Source organism: Drosophila guanche, unplaced genomic scaffold (genome assembly GCF_900245975.1).
Source record: "Drosophila guanche unplaced genomic scaffold, DGUA_6, whole genome shotgun sequence".
NCBI classification, from domain to species: Eukaryota; Metazoa; Arthropoda; class Insecta; order Diptera; family Drosophilidae; genus Drosophila; species Drosophila guanche.
The window spans coordinates 5,947,310-5,971,907 of record NW_022995743.1 but is presented as its reverse complement, the minus strand read 5'-3'; the positions used below and the strand labels follow the sequence as shown (position 1 = coordinate 5,971,907).

Genomic DNA, 24,598 nt, shown 5'->3' with positions numbered 1-24,598 from the left:
GCATCCGATTCACTTACACATATGTTTGTTGGTTTGTACAAACAATAAAATCAATTTTGGGCTGAACTTTTCAGGGGAAAACTAAAATCGTGCTAGGCTTTTCCCGCTTAGAACTTGGCCGGAAATTGTGGCTTCCACTTTGTAGTATTAATTGCACTTTAATTGTGTTTGTTCGTTAAGAGTTGCACTATTTAAAAGGTGTTTGTAATCACTTCATTGTAAGTCTCTTCTTTCTAATCTTTTTTATTATTTAAGCGCACAGTTTTGTGATTTACATCCGCTGAAAGCATTTCCCATTCTCATGGGAAAACAACCGGACAGTTTCCTGTGAATTTCGCTGCCAAAAGCGGATCTCTGTCAAAGGTTTACGCCGCTTTTCCGGTTAAAAGTTTAGCCTGAATAAATTCACGAGGGGGCACGTCGTATGGCAGCGGTTGGGACTCGCAAACTAATGCCGCCAGGACACGAAGCACCAAAAACCAGCAAGCGGCTGGCCAAGCAGCCAGCCAACAGATAACATACCAACAACAGCTGGGGCAATTTTAGCAGAGATGCTGTGGAGATGAAAGCGAAAGCCAAGCAACACGTGCACTGCTAACAGAGCAAACACTCTCTTAACTTCTAGCAGCTCTCTTCAATGTTAAACGGTGCTTAAACGGGCTATGCTTAACAGCTCTGCTAACTTTAACAGAGATGCTGGCCAGATGAAAGCGAAAGCCAAGCAACACGTGCAATGTTAGCAGCTAACAGAATTGGGTGAGCTCTCTCTTTGCCTCTGGTAACTCTCCTCTTCGTTCCGTTAGGCTCCATGCTGAAGTTTAAAGAAAATACGGAATGTAGGGAGTAGATATTTTGTTTATTAAATCTGCTAACCATTTTTATGTGTGAACCCCACACATAAATTCATGTCAACGAGGGCCAAGCCAAGGTCTCGGCAAGAAACTCTTGCCGCCTCCACATGGAAGCCACAGGTGTGACAGCAGCAAATTAAGTTGCTCGCATAATTCACAGACATGAAGACATTTTGCCGCAAGGAAACAACCCCAAGGTACCTCATCACAAAGTATACACAGCGAATATATGCGGTGCCCATGTCGTGAGTATTTTACAATTGTTGCCAACACCGTTTGTCATTGCAGCAAATGGCTTTGGCAGCACAGTGAAACTCACATAAATTATTAAGGCAAAGTCAAAGGCAAACAGAGAGGGCAGGCTCTGGCTATGTAGGCGTCCAGCCATTGACCATTGTCTTGGGCCGCTTAAATAGTTCAAATCGAATGAGACTCTGTGCAGTGTCAACGACTTGTGTCAACAGTTCGGCATGCTCGAACATAACTCGAGATAATTCAGTTATTATTGGGGCCAAAATCCCCCGGCCGAATGCCCGATTGTCAGTGTCAATGAACATGTTAACCCAAAGCTCGAATGCCATAGAGAAGTCAATGCCAAATGACGCACACAGATAGCATTCGTTGGCAGAAATATATACGATTATTGCAGAGACACACTCCCACACGAGGAGCAGAATGACAACTTAATTGGAATCGAAGGATGGACATGCAGCTCAGGATCAGAGCCTGATTGTCAAAAGGTTAACCCCCAATCAGTTGGCTGGGGGCAACATGACAGTTAACGAAAATTTAAAATGAGAAAAATGTAATTAAAATCTGCAATGCAAACAAAGCAAAGGATATCAAGTTTTCCCTACAATTTAGTTATTTATTCATACATCTTTACATCATTTATGCACTTTTCAATATTTGTGCATATTTTTAACGCGTTTTCCTGTCCTGGGGGTGGCACATGCAGCAGGCTTTTGGGGCATGCAGGAATGACTAATGGGAATGTATGCCACTGCACGAGTGCCAGGCAGCTTCTAGGCAGGTAATTGTATGCAAATAAAAGCACAAAATTGCTGCATATTTGCACATTTATGTATGCCAGAAGATTGCAGGACGCCGCCGTGAGTGAATTTCTTCGAGATGAACATTGTACACTGTCTGCCAGTCAGAGGTCTGTTTCAGTTTCAGTTGCAAGAAATTGAGTGCACTCGATCAGAAGGTAAGGCCAAGCGCAATTGGGCTGACAGAAAGAGCAGCCACGAAGGACGTATGACTTCGATGGCATGCAGCGAGGTGTTGAGACACTAATGGCAACTGCCAGTCTGCCAGTCTGCCAAAGAGCAGCCGTGCCACACAAGCTGACATGAATGGGGCTCCAGGATATGGGAACAGGGAGCTCACGTACTGCACGGCGATGACAGGCCGTTGATGCGTCTAACTTTGCTTCCAGAAGTGGGGAAAACGTACGTACGCTAATCAGGACATTAATCAATGTGACTTTGCTGACAAGTAAACTAAGCAAAAGGATTTGCCACTTTAATGGATTTGTTCGGGGGTTACTTGTTACTTGTCAAAGCATTACCCAATAGTTGTCAACGAGCAATTGTAATGCGCATTGGCTTAGCTCCAAACTCAAGACTTGATTTGATTTGGCATCATCCGGAATGATGACTGATGGTAGCCGTAGCCATGGCTGTGTGTGTCCATTTGACAGCTTAATGCGTGTTGTCTGCCAAACGATTTGGAAAAATTGATTGTGTCCCTCCCACGCTCCCACAATCAATTGGCATGCTATGAAATTCGGCACCGAAAGTGGCCAAGCAATAAACAATTCGGGCAGGCAGCTTCAATTGAATTTGAAAGCGTAATACCGGAGAGGGAACTGTGGATAGGTGAGGAGCGGCATGCTGGATGAGGATGAGTAAACTGCAGACTAACCACAGACACATTACTCGTGTTCCTGCGTTCCATTTGTTTTGGCATTCAGTTCGTACAGTTCGTATCCCAAAGAGCCACTAGTTTTGGGTCACTTTTATTGTTCCTTTTCTCTCATTTGTTCCAGTCGAGTGACCGCCAACACACGCACAAAATGCTTGCAGTGCTTTGTTTTTTTTTTGGCATTTTCCCTGTCCACTATTACCGACAACATTATTAAGGTGGAGTGACAAAAAATAACAAATGAATTGCGCACACCTTAAGTGAGTCAAAATAAAAGTAAAATAATTATAATTAGCAATTTGTATGGCTTTTGGTGTCGATGCCATTTATTACAGAAAGCCCCATGGCCGCACCATAAAACGTATAACATTTTGTCGGTCATCGTTTGAGTCTTCTGCCAGGAGAAGGCGCTGACCAAGGCTCCTTAAAGCAGATTCCTTCCAGCAGCAGGCATAATGAACGCTACCCAAGCATGATTTATATCTTTATATGAAGCCCATAAATCTGTGTGTCAGCAGGAAAGTGCCGCGCAGGCGACAACTGAATGCTCTTTCCCAATTAACGCTCGATCAGCTAAAGCAAAATTCAGCGGAAGGGAATAACATATTCTCAAACTCTAATCAGTTTTCATTTGAAAAATGAAATCCTTGCGGAAGGATTCTTGTACATAATTAGTGTGCTTGCGATTGGATCCGGCCCTTTGACCTTTCGGCCACAATATGCGCTCGTTAGTCAATGCTTAGCAATTTGTTATGAATCAACAATAAATGTAAATAACATAATAATAGGCGAGAACGCCCACGCCACGCCACACCGGACATTGATGATCAGCAGCAGCAGCAGCAGCAGCTGATGGAAAGCTGTCTCCAGCTAAGGGACGGCCGAAATTTCCTCCAAATGAATTATGGTCAACAAAAAACAGGCAATGTAATATTTTTGGTGTGCTTTCGCCACATCACGGCAGCTGTTTTTCTGTGTGGGCTGGGGGCCGATAGACAACGGTGCCAATTGAGCGAAAATCAATGGATGGCCACTTCGTCAGTGGCCAACACCCACGTTGCCACGGCCCACCCACAAATATCCAATCAACACAGCAACACAGCAACACTCTCGTTCTTTTTTTTTTGTTTTGTGCCGGACTGCGCACAATATGTTTCTATCTCTTGCGTTCTGCTGGTCACTCGTTGGTGATTCCATTGGGTGCAATTGAAAAGCTTTGCTTAAAGTGAGAAGAACAACTTAAAACTAGAAGCAAATAGATACAAACGTTTGCCAATTTTGTAGAAATACTTACTGCTGCAGCTGCAGCCCTTTTCATTCACAACTTTTGCTCACAGCCTTGCCTTGCCTTGCCTTGAGTTGAGTTGTGTTTCGGTTCATTGTTTCGCTGGCTAATTATTCCATTTATTTGGAGCAAGTTCCTGTTGTTGTCGGTTTGGTGCTTTGTTTTCGTAGCGTAAACTGCCTCAAGGGCTGTATGGCGTGACTGCACTATCAAAGTGGCCGAAAACAAAAACTTCTGCAAGTCGGCAAGAGCACAACTGGGTAGCAGGTGAGTGCTCTGTGTTCTGTGTTCCTGTGTTCTCTGTTCCGTTAACATATTGTACAGCACCATGCAATACTGTCAAAATATTTTCGCTCAACAAATGGAAACTTACTTGCCAGCGAAATGTGAGACGAGACCCAGTCACGAGAAACTTTCTTGTGTGAGCTTTAGCAACAGATTTGAGTTCACTGGTTGAGCGTATAGTTGATGTTTTTCTTGTGTATGCAGCTCAAGGATCTTTCGCTTACAATAATAAAATACAATCTACAAGATTCTACGCTGTACCCATTACTCAATTCAAAATCACCGTTTTCTCAGCCACTCCAGTCTCCACTTTCACTTGGGCCATGCCCATTGGCCCTACCCAATACTGAGCGCATAACTGTCTAGCGGGCAATTGCTTTTGGCGTCCCATTGGCTTGATTTGTAATTTGCTGGCTGCCAATTTTATGCGTCCATTTCGTTATTTTGCTGCCTCCATTATTTGTTAGCCGGGAGAGTGTCGCTTCGAGCGTGTAGCCGGAAATATGTAGCGCCATAAATTACCAGAAACTCTATTTCAGCCCCAGTACTTGCAGGAACTAAATTGCCAGCAACTGTAAGGAGTGTAAGAAAAAAGCCCTCAATTTTGTTGGTTTTCATAATCGTGCCAACTTTTAATGGCAGTTTAAGCAAACTTTTACACTAACGCAATTGTTTTCACGTAGTTAAAGTAGCAAAATTCAGTTGCAACGGATGCGGCGCAGTAAAGAAAGAAAATTACAGCTTAAACGCTTACAAGTGTAGGAAAAAGGAAAGGCAATGAGTAGGAAAAGAGGATAATAAATGGGCTTAATAAATTGTGCAGATAAACTGTAAAATATTCTTAGGAAACTTTAGTTAAATGTGCTCAGGTGTAAAATACTTTTCAACTATTCAGTGGCCAATAAACTAGCCAGGCTTCCATTGAAAAATGCCCAATTTCTGACTCTAGGAAAATGAATGAAGGGCCATCGATGCTTCCATTTGACACGCTGCCATACAAAACGGCATTAATGGCATTTTTATGACCATTTGCAAAATGGCACATTAGCGGCATAAAACGGGCCCGTAAGCATTAGGATCAAAATCCTTTAAGCGCATAAAATATACGTGTAAAGACAGACACACACGCGGCTGGGATGGCCTGCTAAAGTCGATTCGAAGTGTTCACGGAATGCTTTTAGGCGAAACGTTGCTATATTATTATCCTGTCTGGTAGGAAAGTAAGCAATAGGGGGGAGGGAGTCTGTCCATCAGAAATAGAATTTAATGCGCCTTTAATCGCTTTCGCATAAATTTGCCAGCGATTTTGTAATAAACCTGAGAGCTCCTGGGATTCCACGATTTTATGGCAGTTTCATTGAGTTTACGCTTGATTTGATTCAAGTTTAATTAAAGCAACGAGAGCCAAAGGCCAAAAGGCAACGCAATCGTCCAACTCACAGATCATCATCTCTGAGTCTGCACACTTTGGCACTGCTCAGCATTTACTTGCCTTGGCTCACTTTTCAATTAAAAAGACAAATATACGGGGCTTTAGTTTAGTAGAAATTCTGTCAGCACAAGGAGCAAAGATTGAGATAGAAAGGATTGAGTGGCATATACAGACATTCCCTGGAACTGCATTATTTCGCAGTTAATGTCAACTGCACGAGCATTTCTGTGGCATCATATAATCCACTTTAATTGGTCAAGTGGTCCCGTAATTTCATACGTTCTGCCGCTTGTCATTCACATTTTTCCCAAAAGTATGCAAAGGCAAAGCCAAAATTGCAGCGAAGGGAAAAGCTAAAGCAAAACTCCTGTGCATTTGTATGCTCTTTGGCGAGAGCTTATCAGCAGTTCCCTCTAATTGAAAAAGTAATAAAGACAACAAAATTTTCCTTTTCCGTAGCAGCGCACGGAATTCACAGCGGGGATAGCCCAGCCACGTGGCCATGGACATGGCGTCGTCGAAGCGACAAAAAGGCCACGGCCAGCTGCTGCCAAAGATGGAATGCACCGAGCAAAGCAACAACAAGATTATCGACCGGTGGAAGGAGTAGGGATATAATATGCAAAATTTTCTGCAAACTGAAGGAAATTTCACTCGATTTTAATAAGCAACAAGGAAATGCATCGATGGACTCTGCTGTAAGTAATCAAAACAAATCAAAGCAAAAGGAACCAAAACGTTTATTTATACATTTACACCTCAACAGCTCAAGAGCTCAAGCAGCAGCAGTGGCAACATCAACAAGTTGCCCCAGTTCCGTGCCACACAGCAGTCAGCGTTGGGCCCTAAGACCTTGCCCAAAATGCCGGCGTCTAATTATAAAACACAAATCGAAGGAAAAATGAAAACAAAACACAACACAACACAACAACGCAACGTCCGAGAATCAACACAAAAATATTAACCAAAATAAATGAGAGCGAAATAGGGAGAAGGAAAAGCCGAAAACTTTGGCAATTGAATTTCGAAAATTACACAGAAATGAAAACAGTTTTTTCAGTCTTCGAAAATAGACCCAACAGCAGCAGCAGCAGCAGCAGCAGCAGCAGCAGCAGATTTGATATTGTGTGCAAGAGTCGCGATCTATGTTCTACGAGTAATCGGGAGACAGTCGCTGGCCAGGCGCGACGACGCAAGCTGCTGCGGATGGTCGCGACAACGACGACGACACCGATCTCTAAACTATATAAAAATAAACGCCACGAAACAAAATAAGAAAAAGCCAAACCGAGCAGGCCTGTGCCAAAAAAGTATTCAAAATTAGAGTACATATAGTGATCTGTGATCTGTGGCCTGCTGCAGTGTGGTGTGCTGTAAATTGACAATAAATAATTCATAAATATTGTTAGGGAAGCGCAATGTCCTTTGCCATGAGCGTGGCAGCACGCAAGGGCAGCACCCAGCTGGATGTGATGCAAAAAGCTGGCTGGAAGATTGATGAAAACGAACAGGGTAATATGACATTCCCTTTCAAGCTATCAACATAAGTAATAAACAACAATTATGCCTACAGCCTGCTACATAGACGTCGATGAGGACAATGACAATATTGAAAGCTGCCTCGAATCGAAGTGGTGCTACCTGCCCGACTTGATACTCGAGGAAATCTTTACCTATCTCTCGCCCAAAGAGCGCTACTACGCGGGTCTGGTGAGTAGACTCGCACTCCCACTCGTACAGCCCAAATGCTAACATCTCTTTCCTGCGCCCTTCAAGGTCTGCCGTCAATGGCATCGTGCGTTCTATTTGCCAACAGTTTGGAACAACTTCGTGGTCGATGATCGCACGCTGACGCGACCAAAATACAACTACTACTCCGGCTGGCAGTACTGCCTCGATCACATGCGCACGCAGAACTGCCTGTCGCGAATTGGCCGACACCTGCGCGGCATCGAGTTTCGACCGTGGCATAGCTTCAACAATATCTACCAGTTTATGACAATGCTCTCCTGGAGCATGGACAAAGTGAGCGAAAAGAGCGAGCAAGAGCTTGCTAGACTTTCGCCTAATCCTTTGGTTAACTTTTAAGGGCAACGAAGTGAACGCCGAGCCGCAGCTTGTGGGCATGGGTCGTCGCATACGTTCGCTGGTCTATCATTTTCCCTGCAACATGTCACAGCCCAACGATCCGGAGGGCATCAAGCTCTTTGGCACTGGAGGACAGCTGCTAAAGGGTCTGAAGGAGTTGATGCTGCGCTTGACGGATCTGCACACACTGAAGCTGGTGGACTTTGTGCTGGAACGCTTCGAGGCGAATCACTTGCTGGACGAGGTCGTCTGCAGCTGCTGCACCAAGATGCGGGTGCTCAATCTGGTGAATGTCACCACCACACACTGTCCGATCATGCATGTGGGATTGTTTCTCAATCTGCAGGTGGGTTGCACGCTCCTATGTACTTTTCTGGCACTGAAATGCAACTCCTTTCCCTGGGCAGGTGCTCACCATTTCTCCACAAAACATAGACGACGATGTGCTGTCGCTGCTGGCGGATACAAAGCTGCGGCATCTGTACTTGCTGCAAAACTGCTATACGCCGAATCACCTGACCATCAGCTCCTGTGGCGTCAAGGCTTGGCGCAGCCTAAAGGCGACAAACCCGCGAATGCGCGTGCACCTGCGGCTGGAGAATCTCGTGGACGGGGAGGTGGTGCTGCAGCCAGAGGCGCCGGTGCACAGCATCACCTACTGGGCGCCACAGGCACGGGTGAGGGCTGATCTGCTCGTTCGCATGATCGATCACTACAAGAACACGCTGGCTGTGTACGGGCACGAGCTGCTGCCGCGCTTCTCCAGCCCCAAGCCGTTCCACAATCGCATCGACGGCCTGCTGATGCTGATGTGCCGTCAGTGCTTTAACTTGGATACTCTGGTGAGTGCTCACCCCGCTGTCCCATCCTCATTGCTCTTTGGTAACTCATTCTCCTCCACAGACCATACGGGAGAAGGTGTCCACAGCGACGCTGCTGCTGATTGCACGAACGGCCAAGAATCTGCGACACTTGAATGTGAGACGCTTCGCGGTGATTCTACGCTGCGACTGGCCACGGCATCCGGAATGGAGCGATGAGTTCCATGCCTGGCTGCGGCGCAACTCGCGCTCCTACGAGTCCGTGGAGCGGGAGATCTCCCACATTTTGGGCTACAAATGGCAGCTGTTGAGCGATCGTGACTTCAAGCAGCTCACAGTCAATGCCAAATCGGGTGCCTGAAATAGTCTTCCGCCTGCCATGCCCAGGAGTCTTGTGATAAACGGTGTAAAGCTTTACTTAGTTGCCCAAAGTTTGCTATGCAAAATAAAGTAAATATTTTGAATATGGCAAGAGATGTGACTTTAACGATATCATTATGTACATTGCAGGTGCAACCTGACAAGAGCTGAATTGTATTTGAGGCGCTAACTGACTGGAGCTGGCGTGTATGCAAGTAAAACATATCTTTCCGCTTGAGGCGCCAGTGTGGAAATTGTAAAATGTATTTAAAGACTACTGCTGCTAAACTCCGCCTGGTAACGCCACTCTGCACGTGTAGAATGTAAGTAAATTTAACAAATTTACACCAGCCGGGTGGTGGGTGGTGCGTGGATGGCAGCTGGTTGGATGGTTTCAAGTCTTTTATTATATTACATGCATAGCAATTAACTAATGAAAGATCAGCACCAAAATATTTCCTTTACACCCTCTCTTGGTGTTTCTTATGCTCCACAATCTCAGCAGAAGTGCTGATTCACTGACTATAGACGGCAATAGCCAATAGAAAGATGGAGATACTCGTACTATTGATAATTTCATAGCTCAAATCAAATGATATACCAAGTCTGCTCATCATTAGTGATATCAGAAACGGTTGACACACGGAATTGACTTGTAGGTTGTTGATGCTGATTATCTATCGGCTTCGAGAGGTTTTGCAGGTAACAAATTGCGGCGATTAGAACGTTAATTGCGGGGCGTAAATCTGGCCAAGTGCCGCCTCGGCCGCATCACAACATTCATCAGGCCAAAACTGGGGGACCCCAAACCTCTGTTGGCCCAGGATTTACGAGCCGCATTAGAGCAGGCCGAAACGGAGGCTAAGACTTCGACGACTTCTACTTCGACTTGGACTTGGACTCTCCAAGTTGGAGGGGAGTTCGTGCCTGTTTCGGGCTTTTGCTCATAAGCAAATTTGAGGTAACAAGTAGCCTGGCTGCCTGTTGGCCACTCTGCATCAGCTCTGAATAGTTCCAGTTTTGGCAAAGACTCCAGACTCCGCTCCGACGACTCTACCGCTGGCAACTGGCAATGTTTACGGCCGCGTTGACAGTTTAAATCGCTCTGTGCTCGTATATTTTGACGTTTTACAGCAGTCCCGCAATGGTGTGGCTTGTGTGTGTGTGTGTGTGTGTGGCGTGTGTGTGTGGTGGCCAGCAGGCACTTGTTGGCCTGGTCCGAAACTGGGGATCGGATGGGGCGCTAAACGTGAGAACGTACCGATTTCTGGATCATTATGCGACCCCGTCTATGGGGCCAAACAATCACCTGAAGAGGCATTCAGGCATTCGCCACTCGAGAGATGCCTACACACGGAAAAGACAAACCAAACCCCAGCCCCAGATACGCCAAGATCTACGGTGGCCTTCTTTTATTTGGGGCTGGACCGTGATTTAATCGCCTCGCCACTGCCCAACCAACAAATATCCAAAGATACAACAAAAAAAAGAAGACCCAGAAATGATTTTCGTGAGCGTTAAAGTAGCATTGGAATACTACGAGTGGTGTCTCGTATCTGTAGCAGTTCACCGTTCGCTGCCTTGCCTGCTGGCCATGTGGGAGAAAGAGATGCCCTGATGGAGCGCGAAAGAGATGGTCAGATGAAGGTGGTAGCCCAAGGGGTGCGGGGCAAGAGAGAGTGAAGTGCGTAGCAAGCACTCGATCAACAAAAGGCATCACTTGGATGTCGCTTTAAGTGGATGTGGATGTTGGATGCTGGTTGCTGGATGCTGGAGAGGAGAGAGAAGTGTTGAAACTACAACAACAACGACAAATATTTGGTGTAAATATTTGCATGCTCTCTCACTCTAGCGTAGTCGCTGTGTCTGTCTCAGTCTGTATGGGAAATCAAATCAAATATTTGTCCGATTAGAGAGTGCCTGCGGGGGAACAGAAAAGAACAGAAGGGAATTTGACTGAAGCTGAAGACAAGGAGGAGAATGTAGTGATATTGTGGGAGGCAAATGATAGATCTGCAAATGAATCATCAAATTGTAGTAGTGAAACAGATTCGAAACAATTTGAAATGTCCAAGCCACAACAACTGCATAAAGCAGAAGCCAAAAACACAAATTGGGGGAAACAAATTGGAAGATTTGTGGTACCAAAACCACCGAGCCACCATCCGTAACGGCTTAGCATTATTGAGCCCTTCAAAGAACTTTGCAGAATCGAAAGTTAAAGGAAAGTGCCCATAAAAATGGGAAGTAAATATCACGAGGATAAGATTTATTTGCGCAGAGCTTAAGCTATCGCGAAAAACCAAATAAAATGCTCTTACTTCATTATTCAATACCATTATAATAGCAATTTTTCCACATTTAATTTAACAAGATTTTTAACAAAATGTCGAATGAATGAATGTCTTCATTAATTATTTATTTAGATGCCATGATTCGCCTTACTATGCGCAAATGATTCATTTGCCATTCGTTTTGTGGTGCAGCTACCATAAAAGTTACCCCGTTCGTGTTTAGATTTGTTCACTGAATAATTAATTTGTTTTGGTCTTTTATGCTCGGCACTCGAAGAGTTAAGGGGTATTTGTTTAGACTGTGTCGAACTGATGTGCGCAACGCACATCTACATTGGTTTCCTCTGTCTTCCCCCTTTTTTCCTTCTTCACCTTGCTGCATTTGCTGTTCCTTTCCTCCCATAAAAGAACTTTCGTTTTTGCGCCACTTCCTCTACCCTCTTTCCCCTTCCGCCATTCACCGTTGCATTAGCTAGTGGTCACTCGTCACACGCACACTCCCTTGGAGTAGGAGAGAAAGAAGACAAAAGTCAACTGAGAGCGCATAAGAAAGAGAGCAGGGAATGTTCTAGAAACCAAGCCTCCTACGCAGTGGAATCTGCGCCGCTCTCTCACTTTTAATTTTTCGGACGGAACAAAGCGCGCGGTTTTAAGTCAGCTACGCGTGTCGGGTCGCGAAAATCGGGAAGTTAATGGAAAATACTACCGGAAAATTGTCGCGCAACTGTGTAGTGCAATGCAGTAAGGTAATACTACAATTTAAAGAAAAAGTTCCTGATCAAGAGTGGTTTTTGCCGGCGCCGAAATGGCAGCCCAAAGGCAGAGCGGCAGAGGAAAAATTATCCAATAAGTGAAAGTGAAAAGTTTATTGTACATTTAATGTACAAAATATGCTTAAGCATATTATTCTATGCAGAAATCTTTTGTTTTTGATCGGTCACGAGATCTCTGGCAATGTGTGTACGTGTGTTTGTGTGTCCCTTTCCCACTTCAATACCCAAAGTGAAGAGAAGGAGAAAAGCAATAAGAAAGGAGCGGGTACGCTCTCTCGAACCAAGTGGCTCATTTCATGTTGAGGTGAGGTCTCTGTCTCGCTCTCTCTCTTGTTAGTGTTTCAGTCCTATTATGGCTCACCTTATATTAATATACCCAAAATGTGATCTTATTGAAAAGTGCAGGTGTAATTTCGTTTCGTTTCGTAAATCGGTTTTTCGAAAATCTTCGCGCGCTTCGCCGTCGTACCCGCAAATTCGTCAACATTTCATGAGCGCGGGAGCATCAAATGATGCTCTCAAATGGTAAGAGAGCGCAGAAACCTTTACTCTTACTGTTTTTACACCCGGCACTGGAAGAGTAGGTTACATATGATTGAGTGCCGGGTGTGAAAGTGAGAAGCCTAAAAGCTTCTCGTTTATTATTATTATTTATTTATTTACTCTTAAATCCACACATTTACCCACACTTTAGATGTGGAATCAATGATTTATCCAATTACCCAATGGGATATTCTCATATTTCGCTTCTAACTTTTGACCTTAACCCATAACCTTTTGTCTCTGTGGTTCGCCATCCTCCTCAACGGCGGCGGCACCGTCTGTCTCTCTGGCGTTGACAAGCGGCTGACAGCAGTGGCCGAACGGGGAGCCGAACCGAACGCCCAAATGGTCATTGATACCCGGGGCCTAGGTCTACCTTGGGGTCTACCTCTAACGTTGGGTCCAGCTCCAGCTCCAGCTCCAGCTTCAGCTCTGTGTGTGTAGTACCATTAATGAGTTCTGCTGCTGTTCTGGCTTCTACACAAAGTTCAGGCCATGGCAGCAAATGTTAGCGACAACAACAAGTTCATTATTGCCATCTCATCACGTGGCAATGTGTGTGCGTGTGTGTGTTTGTGTGCGGTACTGAGGCAGAGCTGTGTCCGAGACGCTTTAGCTTGGCTTATTGTTGCAGCCAGCAGCAATGTGTTCTTGTTCCCAAGCCCAGAACCTACTGCCAGGCGAGCGCCGAGTTGGACGGCGGTTTTAACTGACAAGAAGCCGGATTATTAATCGACGTTTAATTAATTTATAACCAATTAAGCAGCAACATAATGCGGCAAGCGGCAAGCGACAAGATCCGATCCAAGGAGGAGAACAAATAGCAACAACAAAAAAAGTATCGACAGCACTGGCGGTGGCGGTAGCGGTGGCGGTGGCGGTGGCTGTGGCTACTGTGGCTCTTGTGGCAGCCACCGACAGAGACAGAGAGTGCGATGGGGCGGAAAGGGGTAAAGAGATCCCAGAGTGAGTCGTAAATGCCAAAACTCGTTCTAAGCTCTGTTTTTTTTTTGCTCTGCTCTGCCCCTGCTGTTGGCCTGCTGATGTCTGGACTACAAAAAAAGAATTAGCCAGGTTGAAGTTTTTGCCATAGTCTCTCTCTGGCTATCTCTCTCTCAGTGGATGAAGGAGGGTGGATACACAGAGAGAGAGAGAGAGAGTGCGAGGGGGAGGGTGAGCAAAAAGCAATGTCACAATTTATGGCATTGTTGAGGCAACATGCACCTGCAGCAACAATGAAGCCGCTGCCACAGGCACACAGCCGCACACAGCCGCACCGGCGGCATGTTCACTGATCAGTTGTGATTTCTTTTTGCTGCTCGCGGGAAATCCTTATAAGCAAAATATGTTAACGAAGCATGAAAAGCACAAAAATTAAATTAAATCCAATAGCAGCAGCAACAACAGTGGCAGTGGCAGCCGCCACAACAGGAACCACCACAAAAAAATTAGCCTACACCGCAGAGAGGTCTTTCCTTTCTAAAAAGCAAAAACAATTGAGCAATCTCTGTGGCAGTTCAGTGCACCCCATCCCCTGCTCCTATTAACACATTAGAAGAGGCACCACAAAACCCGGTGGCACCATGGGGGGATGCAAGCACCACCACTGCATCACTTTTGCGGCGCTCGCTGCCGTGCACCACCGCTGCACCGCTGCACCGCTGCACCGCTGCACACATCAGATCACGCACCTCGCCACCAGAGCTCAGGCCACGTCAAGGTTTTGCAGCTGTCAATAGTGCAACTCCCGCCGTTTGATCAAGTGAACCAAATTATTGTCTATATCCTTCAGCGCAATGGGGTAACCCCGACTGCAGATGCCTCCCTGTGCTCTGGTTCCTTGGCGTGGGAAAGTTGCATGCTAATTGGGAATGAGTTTGAATGTGAAGAGCATTATAAATAAACCACGTTTATGCTGTGAAATGTACATTTCCAACTACCAGATCCATTCTTCCATCTTTAGTTTTAGTTTACACCTAAACCTCCCCCTAAAAGCTGCAAAATATACTTTTATATCCGCCGGATCTCCACTCATTTTCCAGCATAGTGACGGGTGTCTCGAGGGCACTTAGCCCGGCTTTATGCAGTTCTTTTTGTTAATTGCGGCATTCGGTTATTAGGGTATAAAGGCTTTGGCCAATTGGTCAACGGGTTGCCTCAGCTTGTGGCAAGTTGCAAGTACAAGTTGCTCTGGTTGCTGCTGTTGCTGCTGCTGCCGCCGTCTCAGTTAGCGCCAAGATTTATGTGATCCTTAAGATTTATTGGTTTACGGCATTGTTGTTGCAATAAAAAACAACAACATTCATAAATTATCATTAAACGTTTAAATGTGACGCAGCAGCAGTGGCGGCAGCAGCGGCAGCTCTGGGGGCGCATATGCAGCATGCTGCATGCTGCTCGTTGCTCGTTGCACGTAGCAAGTTCTGGCCGTAGACAGAGAGAGTCTTTTGCTATCTTTATAATGAGCCAAATGACATATTTATTTGTTGTAGCTGCAATCAGCGTTCAACCCGCTGCTCAGGTTGCATGCAATTTCTTTTGGCCGCACTCGCTGTTGCAGTTGCAGTGGCAGTCTCCGTCTCCGTCTAGAGTCTAGAGTCTAGAGTCTAGACATGTGGCGCACCAGAGGTGACAGTTGATTGTCATTGTTGGCATATTAAAACAGGCTCACCGTCTGCACGCGCCGCCAACGATGGGCTGGGTTAAGGCCCAGCCACAGACACAGACCCAGAGGGCCGACTCAACGCGACCCAGCCAACCGGGCTAAACGGCGACAGCCACTGACAATTGACACTTTTGGCCGAGTCCCGGCTTGGACTCGCCTGCCCCTTGTTGCCCTTCTTCGCTGCTGCTGCTGCTGCTGCTGCTGCTGCTGGTTTTGTTTTCAAGTTGAACTTCAGCTGGCAATTTTGTATGCAATGTGTGCTTTAAGGCCAAAGAAAATTGTGACAGAAGAAGGAAGGGTTCCAGGCAGAGACTGAAGCAGGGATCGCAGCACACGGGAGAGCCTGCCTCGATTGAGGCAGAGATCGAAACAAGACTACGATTTGTGATATGAATTGGAAGCAGAGAGCTGCGTTGAAGTCTAGGCCAAAGAAAGAAGCAAGAAGACCCCAGAGAAGACAATAACAACTCGAGGCAATAAAGAAAACAAACAGAGGAAGGCCCCACGATGGCCCATAGACGTGGCCAAAATCGATACGATGGGGTAGCAAACAGGCAACACAAACCAGGCTCAAAGTCTTCATGGGGCAAGTATCGGGTTCGACGCCACTGCAGCAACAATCAAGGCATAGTCGTGGCCCCAGTCTTGGCCACGCTGGCCATGGCCGTTGGCCACAGACAAAGTGCGTTAATAGCCAAGACACACATGGCCAAAACACCGCCTCGGCTGCCTGCCTCTGCTCCTAAGCGGAGTCCTGGACAAGCAGCTAACGCGCCTTTTACAAATTTTTATTGAAAAATATTAAATTCTCATTAAGGCAGGAGAGGCGCAAGCAGGTTCCCCCAATGTGTCCCGGCAGCAGCATCATTTTCCACACACACACACAGTGAAGGCTTTTCTATGGGTTCTTTGTTTTTGCTGTGGTTTTTCCTGAACGAACCCGAACCCCGAACCGAACCGAAGTTGGCGCGCGCTCGCATGCGCCGATAGACTCGCTTAGATAAAAGATGATTTATGGGTTTTATGGTGTGATGGGAATTTTAATTTCCAGCATTTTTGCTTAACAAAATTAAACATGGTACTGGCATGAGCGACAGCCACATAGGAGAGAGAGAGAGAGAGAGATGGCATATGGATGCTAGATGGGCGATGCTAGCTGCTAGCTGCTAGCTGCTAGATGTGGGTACGCGCACTCGTATGGCTATTTGCCTCTATTTGGGATCCGGCAATTGTCAAATGAGGCGACCGAGCGTTCGAGCATACGAGCGACCTCCTCTATAGACGATTCCATTTTTAATTGAGCCAAAGCGCACAGCATGTATCGCAGTGGCAACAGTGGCAGGCAGCAGCCGCTTGGCCCCATCTATCTGCTTGCAACGGGCCAAGTTGCAAGAGACGGGCCGCTGTCCATTATGCTCACTCACCTGTAAAATAAATGGCAAAACTGCCAAACACTTTGGCCCGCTGACAACTTGCAGTGCGACGCGAAGCGAAGCGGCTCCTTCCATTCGTTCCAATTTGATGCCGAGGACAAGGATGAAAGGGGCTGTGTGGATGGGGCACCCACTGCTGTGATCCGAACCGAGGTCCCGCTCTCTGAGGCACAGTGCCGTCTGTCGTCGTCCGTTGTCCGTTGTCCGTCTGTTTACCGTTAGGTGTCAAAGATTTCATGCCCCATGTCGCAAACTAACGACACACAATCGATCACAAATCAAATGGACAGAAGCCACAGAGAGGCAGCAGCCTCAGAGACCCGCAGCCTGCCTCTGCCTCTGCCGACTCCGTTGCGACAGTCATCCAAATGTGTCTCAAAAATCAGGCCGCGGCCAATGCAAAGCCGTTTCATAAATTGCACATGACCTGACGACCAGCAGCAGCAGCGGCAGCGGCAGCGGCAGCCAGAAACTGCAACTGCAACTGCAACAGAAACAGCGGCAAAATGCAGCGGCAGCAGAAAGGCATAACAATAAATTAAAAATGGATGTCGATGCCGATGCCGATGCCGATGCCGATGTGGCTGTGGCTGTAGACTCTCAAACTCGGACTTCATGTGTGCCGCAGACTCTAAAAAACTGCAAGAAACTCCTTCAATTTCGGCTGGGCATCGTGGACTTGGACGCTCTTCGATTTGGTTATTGGAGCACTCTTCTGTGTGATGGACAGCTGCCGACAGCAGCAGCAGCGACTCCTCTATGCACGATCCTTTAGCTACGGCTGCCCACCCCGATCTAGCCGACTCATTGATGGACTGAAAAGAGATTTTGGTTCGTTTGGCAAAGCATCGGCCAGCGACTTTATTGGTTTTTAATGAGTTGCGCTGTGATTTTGAATGTTTATCTAAATGTATTTTGTGGCTACATTCCATGTGTGGTTGGGTTGGGTATATGCGGTTCCATGGCGGCTTTGCTTTTCATTCATTTCTTGGCTTTATTGATGTGATTCCCCCCTGGATTAGCTCACAAAACGATTTACCAACTGGCAGAGCTGCTGCAGGGCATTCATCACGTCGATCAGTCTTAATTAACGCAACTTCTCACTTTATTTACTTTTACTCATTTGCATCCCGTTTGGGTCATTAAACCTGACCTCTCCTCTCTCCTACCCAGCCTAACGACCATTATCGCTGACCATCCTCGGATCTACAGCCGCTACTCCTCCTACTTTCAGTGATAGTGCCAGTGGGCAGCCTCGACGCAATATTGACCTGACCCAAGGCATATTAATTAATCCAAAAAACCGGTCGGCTGTATTTGTTTAACCTTTATGCTAAATTCGCTGACGGCAGGGCCCAAGACGCAGCCAAACGGCAGCCGTTTGGCTACTGTCTGCTTGGATGTACATACATATGTCTGTATCCATGCATTTGGTTATTAATTTATTAATAAATTGGCCTGGCGTATACGTAATATTTCACAATTGTGCCCTAATGACCGAAAGCGTTATTCATGCACTGATTTCCGCTGCAGGTGTCATCCAATCCCGATCTTGGCTGCTGTCGCTGGAGCAACCAGTTATGCGTATTAGCCAGCTCTGAAGCTTCAGCTTTTAGCCAGTCTTGGCTACTGACGGGTAGTTGCTACAGCTACAGCTATAGTCCAGCTCCCTGCCCCTGCCCCGTTTCGCATTGAAATTACAAATGACGAGAAATTTGTCATCTTTATTATTGCAAACAACGCGCGCAATGCTCTGCGGCTCTGCGTTGCACAGCGACGACAAACGACAAACGACAAACGACGACGACGACGACGACGACAATGCTCCCCTGGACAATTGCCGGGGAGTGCGTGCCACGCCGCACACAAAGGCCCCAGCAGCAGCAGCAGCAGTAGCGCAGGCAGTAGTCGCTGACAACTTGCCACACATCTTTGGGGAGCCGCCGCCACCGGATCGGATCAGTGTAGTAGTTGGAGGAGTAGGAGGAGGGAGCCACAGCCATAGCCCCATTGTGAGCTCAATTGATTTTTCATTCAAATGAAAATCCACAACGGACTTGGCCACAGACCCCCGTAATGAGCACAGTGTCCGCCGTATGTCTGCACATGGGTACGACACAAAAACGAAAAAAACGAAAAAAAAAAAAAAACAAGAACGTATTTGCTTTTCTTTTATTACAAAAAATAATACAATTTGTTTTGCTTTTGTGTGTGCGTGTGTGGAGCTAAATCTATGATGACAGTTGGGTATGCGGCATGCAGAAAGCTGCTGCTTTTAGCCAGGGAATACAGTGCGTTCAATAAGTCTAGAGTGTAGAAGAGATATACAAAAGTTGATGCCAAAAGAAGCGTTCTTGAATCTAACAATAAGTTTGTAATGCATGGGTCTACGAAATAGTTTAGCAAGGAATGTATCTGCATCCCTGCATCTGCTCCACCCTTCCATCCACCATTAGCTATCCACCTCAGAGCTTTGTTCTTGTCCATTAACTATCGTATATCATATGCGTATAGTACAAAATGTATATAATGTATCCTATAAATGAGAGAATTTCTATTTATATAAATTAGAATATTGCTTTGCTTTGCTTGGCTTCTGCTTCTGCTGTTTCTTCTGGTTTTTTTTTTGTGCCTCTTTTGTGTCGTTTTCGTATAAAATTTTCTACTTAATAACCAATAAAAAATGTCATCTAAAATTAGTTAAAATTTGTCTTAACAGAGTAGAAATGTAAGTGTATGAATGTATATATATACACGCAAGTTGCTAGCACCAATCCAAAAAAACTAACTGTACTACAAATATATAATGTATGTATGTATATAAACTGTATGTATATGTATATAGCTGCTACGAGTATATAATGTTTAATGTACGATTAGTAGGTTTTGTTTAAATCCATTCGTAACTTGGCTTCTGAAGGCAATTGTCTCTGGGCGTTTTGTTCTCTTTCTGCGAAATGTGTGAACGAATTTTACAAATTCTTCAGCTCTAGCACTATGGATAGCCTATAAGTAGATTGAGGCTTTGAGCCCGCCTAACACTAAATTGAGCTACTTAGGCAATTACTTAAGTTAATATATGTGAAAATCTGGTCTCAATGCATGAACAATGAATGGGAAGAATATAAATACGAGTAGTCAAGAGCGAGTAGTCAGCATCTTCGATGAGTATTCTCGGCGTCTATATAGATATGTAGATATGTTTGTGTATGTATGGCCAGATCGGCAGTCACAGTCCTCACAGTCCTCCGCTGCTCCTCCTGCTGCTCAGTGTCGGCGCATGTGCAGCGACAGATGATCGGAGCGGCTGAAGCTCCGCGTGCACAGCTGACAGCGGAACGGCTTTACGCCCGTGTGCTTGCGGTAGTGTCGGGTCAGCTCATCGGAGCGGGCAAAGCGCCAGATGCAGCCCTCCCAGGTGCACACATACGGCTTCTCACCTGCAAAATGTATGCACAGAATCAGCAATAGAATCCGGAACCCATTCCTTTCGCCACTCACCCGTATGCGTTCGCTTGTGCGCCTTGAGGTGCGAGCTTTTGGTGTAGACCTTGTCGCAGCCTTCGGTGTCGCATTTGTGTACCTTGCGGTTCTTGGAGAGATCATTGTAGCCGCCGCCATTGGCCGTCGCATCGGAGCAGGTGGACCGAGCAAAGGAGGATGCTCCGCTGCCAAAATTGATGCCGCTGAAGCTGCTGTTGTCCTTGCGTGTGGCGCCCAGAGCCATGCCACCAAAGGCCGGATTGAGGGCAGCGTGCGGTGACCCCGAGCCCGCGTAGCTCTTCCAGCTGGCGGCGGAGGATGAGGAGGAGCAGGCGGTGGCACCCACCGCCGACTTGCTGCCACTGCCGCCCGTCGGTGAGGTCTTTCGCGCCGTTTGCCCATCGCTGAACTTGTACGGATTCTTGAAGAGGCTCAACAGGCTGAACTTGCGGTCGTAGTCCTGCATGAGCGAGGATGAGTTGTTGCTGCTGCCGCCGCTGCTGCCATTGTTGTAGCTGCAGCTGTTGTTGTTGTCCTCCTGCTTGCCGCTTCCGGCACCAGCACCAGCACCAGCACCAGCACCGGCGCCAGCTCCACCGCTAATCCGGCGGTAGGTGAAGAAGAACGGCGATGCGGCAAAGAATGGCGAGAATGGCAACTTGGACACACCGGAGGCATAAAGTTGTTGCTGAGTGGGCTGCTGATGCTGATGCTGACGGCCAAAGGCCCCCAACGACGAGGCACCGGCCGCATAGCTGGACGCGGATGAGGATGATCCAGTCTGTTTGCCATTGCTGTAGTTGATGCTGCTGCTGCTGCTGCTGCTGCTGCCATGGACTGCTTTGGTGGTCGATGAGGATTTACAACTGCCGCTGCCACTGCCACTGCTGCCGCTGCTCCCATGCGAAGTGCTCGCTGCAATGAAGAATGGAGGAGAATGGAGGAGAATGGTGGGGGGGAAATGGGAAAGAAAAACCAATTGAGATTCGGTTAACAAAATGGCCAAAATGGTTGGTGGCTCTGGCGGCGGGAGAGCAACTTTATGGCCGCAAATGCCTAATGAGACTCGTAAATGAACCATCGACTGAACGGGATGCCCGGGCCAGGTCTGCCCCGTCTATACCCACTGAGGATCTCTCCGTGTGGAACACTTTGCCTTGTCAGTTAGGAGTTTGTTTCTGTTTTTTTTTTTTTTTTGTACACAATTTCCTAATTTCGTTTGGCCGCCTCATTGCATCAAAAACGTTTGCATGTCGCGTATTTTATGGCCGACAGACAGCCAAGACGGACCGACGGACCGACGGACAGCGAATCCGTGCAGTCGTGATCCATTTAACCTGTACTTCAACCAGACGACGACTGCCAGTTGCAGTTGCAGTTGCAGTTGCACTGTGGCACCCAAGACTCGGGACAAGTGTGTCGATTTTGGCGCCCGCGACATCAACATCAATTGCGGCAGCAGCAGCAGCAGCAGCAGCAGCAGCAGCTGCCTGCCTGCCAGCCTTCCCTCTACCTCTGCCACTTTTTGACTATCTCCTCGGAAGGGTGCTGTACTGCGGCGACCAAAGTCATATAAAAGTTTGCTCAATTCTCGCTTCTGGGCTCCACTCCACTCCACTTTGCCACTTGGTGGCCACTTGTCTTGGGTCGCCGCACAACCATGCCAGCATTTGTTTCTTACTCTGCTCTTTAGTTGGTTTTTGCATTTGTTCACTCTTCAGTGCTGCTTAATGTTTGTTTGCTTTCGTTTGGCAATCGCCAATTGATAGTCGCCATTGAGCTGCATCGATCATTGCCACGAAGGTCTGGGCAGAACAAATTGCAGCTCCTCATCTGAGACTCTTTGCTGGTTGAGTGCGTTTGCAAGGGAGGAGTTTCTCGATGCCCCTAACTATGATTATGACAAAAACTAGTGCTTAAAAATGTGCCTAACCTTGCGCGTTAATAACAGTAAATATAAGTGGAATTTGTAGCTTTATTTGTTGCTCTCTCGCTAAGGGCTCTGTTTTGTCAACTGCTTAATTCTCGCACGTAAACTTAGACTCCTAGGAACCGATTCTCCTTTGATTTACGATGAATTTTCTTTCATTTTCAGCTGCTCTGCTCTCCAGCCTCGCCTCGCGGCTAATGTGAGTTGAAGTGTGTGAAATCTTTGCGAAATTATAAGCTACAGGGTGAGTGGTATTCATAATTTATTTATTTATAAACCCCCCCTGCCATCATCACCAGAGCTCCCCCCCTCTTGGTTTTACCTGCTTAGCACATTCAATTCTCACTTGCTGCTGCGCCCCGTCGCCGTCTCTGACGTCCGAGCCAAAGACAAAGCAGCGAAATGAAAGAAAGAAAGAGGGGAACGAGGAAAAAGGCGAACTGTTGTACAAGTGACCCAGGCCTAAGTGCTTTGTCAAGCCTGCAACTATATATGACCGAGGGCCACAAAACCCAGTCGGAGCTGACCAGAGATCTGTGACTCTGCCTTTGCTTTGGCTGTGAAGTGAAGTTGGTCGGTCTGCTGCTTGTTTCTTAGCCTCAAGTGCTTCGAGTGCGTTGCGACTGTCTACACATGTGTGCCAGGCAGGGTCTCTCCCGCTCTCCCTCTGTTGATGCATTTGTAATTTCCATGCCAGCAAGCGTTTTGTTTCCCCAGCACCCAGGCAGCCCAAGCTACAGGTCGCCCAAGGTAGCAAACACACAACCAAGAGAGGGGCTTCAGGTTGAGCTCCGTTAACTTGGCCCAGACCAGGTCCGAGCGCGTTATTAAAATTGATGGCATTTAATTGAACTGGCCATCAACGTCAGCCCACAGTGCAGTTGTAGCTTTTGGTTGAGTCTTTCTGTTTCTGTTTCTGTGGCCCATTTGCAATTGCCTGGAAATGGCAGGGGAAAGAGGAAGGGTGGACAAGGGCAGGGTGGTGGGCTGGTAGGCTGGTAGGCTGGATGGGTAGCCGGTAGTGGCTTATGGCTAGAGTCCGCTCTAAACTGTATGGACTGTACGGGCTGTATGCTAATGCGCATTATGTGGCAACTCTCCGCTGTCTTGTCATATATTTTCTCGTCTCCCCAAACGGCCATTCCATTCTCCCAGTGCCAGTGAATGTTTCCTTCCCTATGTCTCAGTGTGTGTGTGTGTGTGTGTGTGTGTGTGTGTGTGTAATCACCACTTTTACCAAAATGCACACGCTGACTTCATATTTCTGCCAATTTAGCAGCAGCAGCAGCAGCAGCAGCAGCAACGGTGCAACGGTTCAACTGTGGCAACCATCAGACGGTGCAAGCAACAGGCGACCCAGAGATTCGAAATCACACTTGTGCCTATTGCCAAAGTGGTGCAATAAAAAAAGTGAATGTTGCCCCCGAGTGGCGATGGCGATGCTATATAGACAGGCATCTCCTCGCATCTCTCGCAGGCTCCTTTGGCGCGTCTTCAAATGGTCGTCGTCGTCGCGTTGCGTTGCGTATCTGGCCATAAACTGCTCATTTGACTCTGTCAGATTTGCGCTGGCTACCTCCCAGATTGCCTCTGCACAGCTAACCAGATTGGATTGCCGCCAACCCGCTCTCTAGATCACTAGATCGCAGATCCCTGCCACGTTGCAGCAATAATTATGATGAGAAGAGATCGTCGCAAGTCTAGGCTCAGGGGTGGAGCACACTGGAAGCGCTTTGCATGTGTCGAAGCAGAACAAATGGAAACATTTTTAGAGAAAATGTTTCAGTTTCCTTTGACTTCTATGACTTGTTGCCCCGCCACTTCCCGAGCTCATTAGTGTCTGCTAATGCCCGCCCGCCCTTGACCCACTGTGCTGTCCATGCAATGCGGATCTCGCACTGCAAGTTGCAAGCTGTGGAAACAAGAAGAACCCAAGCCAGGCCAGAGAGAAAAAATACCCCAAGCCAAACAATAAATTACGGAAACAGTTGATAGGGTTTAATGTGCACTTGGTGCGCGATTGGTTATAATTGACAGTTCGCTTGGCTGCAGCTTGGCTGGGTCCCCGGTCCCCAGTCCGCAGTCCCCAGTCCGCAGTCCCGAGAGCTGACGCTCTCCACTCTCCACTCTCCCTGTCTCTCGCTGCTGTCGATGGCGACGTGCTTGGCCAAGCGCACCAGCAGCCAGCAGCCAACAGGCAGCAGCACCATCGTGTGTTACGTTTGCTGGCCACTTAATTGCCAGGCGTGCGCTCGCTCGCTTACATTTGATTTACTAGTTGATTTTTTGATTTTTATATAAAACTGTCGTATTTAACTTATAATTATGAAACAACATGGCGCACACGGCGTATCCGTGTGTGTGTATTTCTCCATTCGCAATTTCTGGGATGAATTCTGCAATTTTCACACATGAAACGTTTTGCG

General features: G+C 47.1%; 2 protein-coding genes and 2 long non-coding RNA genes across 5 annotated transcripts in view; 3 read left to right on the top strand and 1 right to left on the bottom strand.

The window, feature by feature from the left end:
* The window catches only part of LOC117591860, a 70,810-nt gene extending 64,100 nt beyond the window's left edge, over positions 1–6,710 (top strand). Inside the window, exons 3-4 of the long non-coding RNA XR_004574497.1 lie at positions 6,242–6,480; positions 6,549–6,710. This is a non-coding gene — a long non-coding RNA (uncharacterized LOC117591860). The remainder of the gene's footprint in view (positions 1–6,241; positions 6,481–6,548) is intronic.
* Positions 6,711–6,965: 255 nt separating this feature from the next.
* LOC117591856 (F-box only protein 39) lies at positions 6,966–9,155 on the top strand. The gene is made up of 6 exons (XM_034285224.1): positions 6,966–7,294; positions 7,356–7,492; positions 7,559–7,807; positions 7,872–8,216; positions 8,278–8,712; positions 8,774–9,155. The coding sequence occupies exons 1-6, from the start codon at positions 7,201–7,203 to the stop codon at positions 9,050–9,052; spliced, it is 1,539 nt and encodes a 512-aa protein (XP_034141115.1). The 5' UTR covers positions 6,966–7,200; the 3' UTR covers positions 9,053–9,155.
* Positions 9,156–12,578: 3,423 nt separating this feature from the next.
* LOC117591859 overlaps positions 12,579–24,598 on the top strand; it is a 35,687-nt gene continuing 23,667 nt past the window's right edge. For both annotated transcript variants that reach the window (XR_004574496.1, XR_004574495.1), the window contains exons 1-2: positions 12,579–12,643; positions 22,338–22,416. This is a non-coding gene — a long non-coding RNA (uncharacterized LOC117591859). The remainder of the gene's footprint in view (positions 12,644–22,337; positions 22,417–24,598) is intronic.
* Positions 18,930–24,598, bottom strand: part of LOC117591857 (Krueppel-like factor luna) — a 32,100-nt gene continuing 26,431 nt past the window's right edge. Inside the window, exons 4-5 of the mRNA XM_034285227.1 lie at positions 20,261–21,157; positions 18,930–20,199 (exon numbers count right to left, since the gene is read on the bottom strand). Of these exons, the coding sequence (XP_034141118.1) occupies positions 20,027–20,199; positions 20,261–21,157 (1,070 nt within the window). The 3' untranslated portion in view covers positions 18,930–20,026. The remainder of the gene's footprint in view (positions 20,200–20,260; positions 21,158–24,598) is intronic.